This window comes from Notothenia coriiceps, unplaced genomic scaffold, assembly GCF_000735185.1.
Source record: "Notothenia coriiceps isolate Sejong01 unplaced genomic scaffold, NC01 NC01_scaffold00000495, whole genome shotgun sequence".
Classification (NCBI taxonomy): Eukaryota; Metazoa; Chordata; class Actinopteri; order Perciformes; family Nototheniidae; genus Notothenia; species Notothenia coriiceps.
In genome coordinates, this window is record NW_011333196.1 from 116055 (window position 1) to 123633 (window position 7579).

Sequence of the window (7579 nt, forward strand, 5' to 3'; positions counted from 1 at the left end):
ACACATCAGCCCCATTGAACACAGCCTATTCATGCCAGCCTATACAACACATGAGGGGCATGAGAGTTTTACTGTGTGTGTTGCAACTTGCATATATATTTATTGCACTTGACGACACACACGCATGGGCGTAATTTCCACTGGGGACAGGGGGGACATGTCCTCCCCACTTTTCGAAATCCTGTTTGTGTCCCCCACTTGACAAATGTTTATTTATTTATTTTAATGCAAGCCGCCATCGTCACGGAGGAGCACACCGCTTCTGTGAGCGAGGGAAACAGAGAGAGAGAGAGAGCTAGAGAGAGAGAGCTAGAAGAGAGTGCGCACCAGTTATGGGGATTTTTGATGTTAGCATCTGGTGCTAGCTCAGAGCTAACAGATATTAGAAGCTGTTTTTACAACAAGGAGAGGGGGAGCTATCTCCTGTCAGAATGAGAGGCTGATAACTATATATCAGGTGATGTAAGGGAATCTCTGAGTGTTTGGATAGTTAACTTTAGTCGAAGTTATGTCAGTGGTTCTAAAATTCTTTAGTCATGTAAACACATATTTCCAATGCAGACCTTTTTCTATTTAATATAGTAAAAAATGAAGTAACAAATCATTCCACTGCGTAGGCCTACTATAGGACAGTCAAAAATTTAAAATGCAGTTTAAAAGGGGAGTGATTAGTAAAATATGCATAAATAAAAAGAAAGAATGCTAACTAGACCACATAAGATAAGATGGAGGAGTTTATAAAATAAACAAGTTTAAATGATTTCGTATTGGTTGTGATTATATTCTAAAGATTTTTGGATTATTGAAAAGTATACAGCTCTCTTTCATGAGTGTTGAGAGCAGTATCTATGAATTCGTTTTGTGTCTCAAAGCGCACCAGATTGATGCATTTAACTTAAACATTTAAAACTTAATTGTCCCGGGGAGCATGCCCCTGGACCCCCCTAGAGTGTGTGAGAACCCCCTAGAGCAGCTGCCGGAACATGGTACATCGACACAGACTGTTACTTTTACAATAATACTATATGTAAACGGTCTCTGACAAAAAATTTACCAGTATAACCAACATGAACGCTCGGTTGATAAATTCCGTCCCATGAACACATTTTTCNTGTACTGTGTGTTTGCATGTGGGGAGTGTTGCAGTAGAACATTCCACTGTAGCGCCCCTTGTGCTCGCGCTTTTGTGCGTGCTCTATAGTAATAGTGTTCACTGGAGTCCAGTTCCTCAGCACCCCCACTCAAAATACCTTCCCGCGCCTCTGAACTAAACTGTATATATATGTATATATATATATATATATATATATATATATCAAGTACAGTAACTACAACTAGCTAACGTTGTAGCCAAGCAGAGTGGACAAGTTGCTGTTAGCTGACAGTGAGGCACGTACCTGTCCATCAAAGTGACCACGCCCTAATTCATGCAAAAACTTTAAGGCCTAATATAAATAAAAGGGTCGCGTTATAAAACAATTCACTCACCAATTCATAATCATGAAGGTGGAATCTAACTATATCCCGAATAATGTGTATTGCATCCAGTAGTAGAAACATGTTTATTTCTTCTGTAAAGTTGGGCAGAGAGACAGCATTTTTGATTGCAATCAACCGTTTTTAACATCCGCTACACATGTTTTTGTTGTAACTCTAATTTGTTATTTGCATTTCCCGACCAACACCTCAGCAGCCACGCTCGGCCTCTGTCCCCGACACACACCTACAGCTCCATCCCCTTCTGCATGGACACCGATGGGAAGGAGGAGGAAGAAAGTGAAGAGGAGGCAGATGAGGAGACAGACGCAGAGCCCGCTGAAAGTCACTACAGCCAACACCACAACCGGCAGAAGCACAAACACCAGCTGCTCCCCCCCTCTCCACACAAGCTGCTCCTCCACGGGCTGGAGCAGACCCCCGCCTCCAGCACCGGGGATCTGGACAGGTCGGTCACAGGGTCCATGGTAAACAGCTGGGGCTCAGCATCCGAAGACAACATCTCATCTGGCAGGTCCAGTGTTGTCAGCACCTCGGAGGGGTCCTTCTTCACAGACGGAGATTTCAACCAGGCGGCGTTGTCTTTGCGTGAAAACGCCGGCCTGCGCATAGGCCGATATCCAGAGGAGTCAGGTGAGAGGGCTTATGGGGAGGACTGGGTTTTATTTGTCTTTAAACATATTTGCTACATTTTTGTATAGGGCATAATTTGTTCCAGACAAAAATATCAAGCAACTTCTGTATTGAAAAGATGCCAATACAGTATTTATTAGTACTTTTTTTACATTCATGGTCCCCCAGAAGAGGAAGATAACTAATCTTAGTGATCCCATGACTCGTTATCCAGCACCACATTAGTTAAATATGTATTTAATTAATTTCTGTAAAATGACATACAGATATTCAAAGTCCCCATAGGATACATCCAGGAATGTTGGTAATTCCCCAACTTTTCATGTAGTTTCACCATCTGGTTACATTTGTTTTCTTTTATTTAGTAGAATTGTGTCACATCTTTAAAACATTGCATTGTGTACGGACATTCATAGTCCCCAGATGATGAATCCCAATAACTTTAGTGAATCTCATTGTAGGCCTGCACATACCCAGATGCAGATACACAGAGCAGTCAGGTGTATTTTATGGGTCATTTGGTCAACAAAAAAAAACGGGAAAAAAACGATTTGATACATTTAGCCTTGAAACGTTTTTATAGACATTCACCGTCCCCAGAGGATAAAGCACTAAAGGATCTTTAGAATTTTTATCTAGCATGATCATTAATTAAATATCAATTGGATTTATTGCTGTGAAATATGAATATGCATCTAAGAATGTTGTTGATTTCCCAACATGTACAATTGTTTGACAAGTATCACATGGTGGAGAGACATTCATTATTCTCAGATGATGTATTTTGATAACTGGTGATCCCTGGATTATTTTCTGTTGTGACATCATAGTTTTTCTCTATCAGTTTACAATTACAGTAGAATGAAATGTAATTAAATTAATTAAATTAAAATTAATTAAATAAACATATAATATGTGTGATATGACTTTGTGATGACTTCAGGCCGGCGCCCCCAGCGGCCCAGCAGCCCCATGTCCACAGACAGCAACATGAGTCCTGCAATAACACATAAAAGACCCAGAAGACATAAACAGAACCAGTCTGGTCACCAGGACTACCAACCCAAAGATGTCTTCAATGATGGTAAACACAGAACCAATAATGAAATCAGAGACTTAATCCTGTTTATCTCCTAATAACTCACTAACATTTGGATCTCTGTGTCCCCAGACTCCTGCACGCCTCTGAGTTTTTCCAGCAAGATGTCCCACGGCGACTATATAGCGAGGGGCGCCACGCTGCCCCGGGTGGGCTCTGGGGAGGCCCGGGGGCGGAGGGGCAGCACTGGGACTCACAGGGTCAGGGAGGCTGCAGAGGGCCAGGAGAAGCACAAGACTCCACCCGGAGGAAAAGGAAGCAGCAAGAGCCGACAGCACTCAGGCACTGGATGGATTTTATTGCACTTTTTTAAATGTGATTGAGTGGACTAGCTGACTAAAAGGTTTTTTTCTTGTGTCTCCTACAGAATTAAGGGATGTCCTTCTGTACAGTCGTCCTGCTTTCCCCTCAGGTCATGCTCAGAGGGAGCCTGATGATACTCACCCATCCAGCTTTATGTCATGTGGAGACTCAAGGACCAAACAGGGAGGACAGGTGGAGGAGGTAAATCAAAGAACTCGAAGCTCTACATCTCAAATTCCTTGCTAGTTATTTGGTGTTCCTCTTCCCAAATATGTGTTTTTTGTAAAACTTTCATCCCTTTTAGTTGTAAGCACTAAAACGCTCTATGACAATAATCATAACACAAAATTAAGCATTTTAGACAGACTTATAAACTCATAATTTCTAGTTACTCACTGATATTTTCTGTATTTAAATTCCCATTGTTGTAACACATTCTAATCTTTTAATTCACGACTACTGTATAAAACAATACTCAATTCTGATTGGCTGATTACAGCATTCTACAGTTTGTTATTCAAAGCAGTGTTTTGATATTCCCTTACACCAGACTGCTGCTACTTTAAGTATTAATAAATTAAATCCTCTTTAAAATAATATTGTTATTTCAATTTAAAAAGAGATTCTGGCTGTGTGAGAAAGGAGGTAAATATACGGCATACTTTTTTTTCGCAAGGATTAGCGTTTTATAATTAGCAATAGTTTTAAAACATAATTAAATGATAATATTTTTATATACATGAATCACTTTCATAATGACTTATAATGGGATTATTAGTTACATTAAGTGGTCATTGAGTGCTTTAAGTGAAGAAATTACATCCCAGGGGTAAAGGCACGTTAAATACATCACAAGCTGTTTTTAATAAATCATATCATAAATCATAAATAAGTCAAATACAATTTATTTTATCCTATTTTGTATGCATAAATTAAGTCATATTTTATTCAGCTACATTAAGCTTTACTCTAAGCAAAACAATTATGATAAAAATGCATTATTTAAATATTATAATGTTTTACAACCAAGTTGATTTCAATGCACGATCCTTGCAAAATGATCGTCAGTAAAAAGCAATTATTAAGTTGTATGATACTTGACCTTATACGTAATTAGTAAATGCTTTATAATGTTATAATTATAACACATGTTCATGAGTAAAATTATACAGCGCTACAAGAAGTTGAGAATGTATCATAATCATAATCAGTTTTATTACCATGTATCTTTACACATACAAGGAATTAGCTTTGGTATATGTGGTGCATACCAAGACACAGAATACTACATTCTGAGTATAAGTATGTAAATAGACCCACGCTGCTATATAAAGTGTTACCATGTTTATTTTAATATCTTTGATTTAAGGAGAGAAAAATAAATGACAATATTTTCTTTCCACAGTTCCTCAAAAGCTAAGAAGCAAACCGAGCACAAAAAGAAAACTTACCGTTGCTTCGGACGAAGGACTTTGACCATTAAAGGATGGAAAAAAGACTTTAGAAATACTGCACAATACATGCTATTGTTTTTATACTTCGAATTTCTCATTTGGTGTTGAAAAAAAAAGAAAAAAGTGCCCTCATGTTTGAGCCTGTGGACTTCAATTAGTTTGCTTTTCGGGTGCCGGCCTGCAGGAGTCCACTGCTGGTTTCCCCTTGGTAATGCAACATGAATGCACATTTAATGGCGACCATGAGTGTCTACACAAACATCGTCCGTGGCGTCTGCACGATGCGGCGCCGTACCTGATCTTTGCTTGTCAGTTGTCTTGTTCTTTTTTCCTGTAATTGATATCCAGTTCATTACCAGCCATCTTGTAAATTCCTGAAATTGTTTACTGCCACAGAAGTGCTTCGAATTCAAATTTTATATAACAGTGTTAATGTTTTATAAGTGATGTACATCTTGTCTTTGTATTATTTGTCCTACTTTGGTTATAAAAGCACAATCACTTAGTTTTTATTCTAAGTCTTTATTATTATGAATTCCAGTCTGGAGGAAAAACAGGCTTTGTCAATCATTTCGTTCAGGCTGAGAAAACGATTGTTGATTGTGATTGTGCATTCAGTTGCGTACATGTAAGCTGCTTTCATACAGATGTGTTGTGTGTACTGAGAGAATTGCATGCAGATTCACCTGTAAGAGCTTTTACTTAACATCTTGACTGCTTAATCGTCCTTTTGGGATGATGAAAAAAAAAAATTGTTTAGGGACTGGTTCCATTTTTTGTTTTCTCCACTGAAGCCCATGTCATTCAGCCCTGTGTTCCCCTGACCTTTGCCATAGCTCTTTGGAGCAGGGCTGGACAATAGCTGTCATTTATCTAAGTACTTATCAATGAGACACATTTTCAGTAATTATATATATTATAAAAAACTACAAATATCAGAAAGTCAGTGTAAGAAAGTGAATATAATCAGAAAATGTTGTATTAAAAACATATATTGATATTGTATTATTTATAGATCTAATGTTACATTTTGCATTGCGTGATACATTTTGGTCATATTGTCCAGCCCTATTCTGTAAGTTAAATATGGAAGAAATTTGTCACTTTAACTACTCTGTTTGAATAAATATTGCTGTTCCTTAAGCAACAATAACATATAATGTCATTCTTTGAACTTAGTTATAGCATATTGTCATTGTAGTCCCAAATGAAACCCATTTTTCCAAAATTAGTAACCAGAAATGGCAAAGAAGTGAAAAACTGCTTTGTGTAGAAATGTCATCAAGGAAATCAAGCCTTTAAAGTGACCCTTAGTCATAAAATGGGTCATTAATTTGCTTTACGGTTTCAAATTACAATTTTAGAGAAAACTACTGCCCATGTAGAGGGCACATTTTTTATTAATTAATTAAATGTATTTTTAAAAAATGTCAAAGGGTCTGCAGTGAGCCTGTTGTAGCTGAATATCACATGAGTTGATTGCAGGTTGTTCAGATCACCTGTTGGCTCCTAATTAAGAATTGACAGCAGCTGGTGCGTTTCCCCTCTCGGCCAATCAGAGTGAGACAACAACCTTTCTATAGAGCTTAAGAGAGGTTGAGAACTGCACGCCAAGGACATTAGGATGATTCCTTCACCTAATGCACACCTTATATCAGCAGATGTTAAACCCTGGTCTTTGGCTCTTTTTATAATCTTTGCTGTCTTGTTTTTTCTTCTTCATGTTTTTTTTTTACATTTTCAAACCTAATTTGAGAGTTTAGAAAACCTCCTTTATACACATTTTCTCTCTCCAAGTTGTGGTTATATTTCACGCAGGCTCCGCCCTCTACTGGACACTATGGGTACTACCCTTAACCATGCTAGCATTCACATAATGAGTTGAATAAACGTAGCCGGCCAATCAGGGCGAGCCTACCTGAATGCGCGTCCCACCACCTCTGCTTCAAGTGTTTGGGGGACCAGAATATCCCTGAGGCGGTGCCATTCACGTTCACCATTCCAGCGGGGCGGATGGCTCCGTTTGCCGCGGAGGAGGATGACGAGGACTTCTCGTTGTCGGACACTTCCGGGTCCGGCGTCCATGGAAGTCCACCGCCAGGTCTGTCCGCCAGGACTTCCCGCTGGTGATGGCCATGGCGGCGGAGCGTGGCAGCCCATGTGCTCCCAGCAGGCAGCAGGCGCGCACGTGAGGGGAATAAACCGCAGAAAGTGCTGTCAAAGCACTGTGCGGGTTGAAGAGACGATATTGCCGGCGTGCTGTTGTCAGAAAACACACCTTGTCTGGTATAATAGCTCCGATTAAAGCGTTTCACTGTTGAATGTGAAAACACAGTGTTAATACAAAGGCGCGCGGCCCCGTGAGAGTCCGTGCACACTCTTCACGGGGTATGGCCGTGTCATCAGACTTGTTCACCGGCGTGAGTGTGGAGGACATATGCATGGCCTGCGTCTATCGAAATCAGTCGCATTGACCCGAAGACACATTTCGAGTTGTATACACTGCTGGAAAGAGGGTATTCCTAGCTTTCTAATGATATCAGGATTGTTTTTGTACTCCAAATATTAAGCGAAATATGTCACATTATATAAT

The 7579-nt window shown here is 39.5% G+C and overlaps 1 protein-coding gene across 1 annotated transcript; it reads left to right on the forward strand.

Moving 5' to 3' along the window:
• Nucleotides 1–1682: 1682 nt before the first annotated feature.
• Nucleotides 1683–6127, forward strand: LOC104954794 (roundabout homolog 1-like). The gene is made up of 5 exons (XM_010781986.1): nucleotides 1683–2130; nucleotides 3074–3214; nucleotides 3302–3511; nucleotides 3597–3733; nucleotides 4938–6127. Exons 1-5 carry the CDS (start codon nucleotides 1746–1748, stop codon nucleotides 4950–4952), a joined length of 888 nt encoding a protein of 295 aa, XP_010780288.1. The 5' UTR covers nucleotides 1683–1745; the 3' UTR covers nucleotides 4953–6127.
• The last annotated feature ends 1452 nt before the right edge of the window (nucleotides 6128–7579 follow it).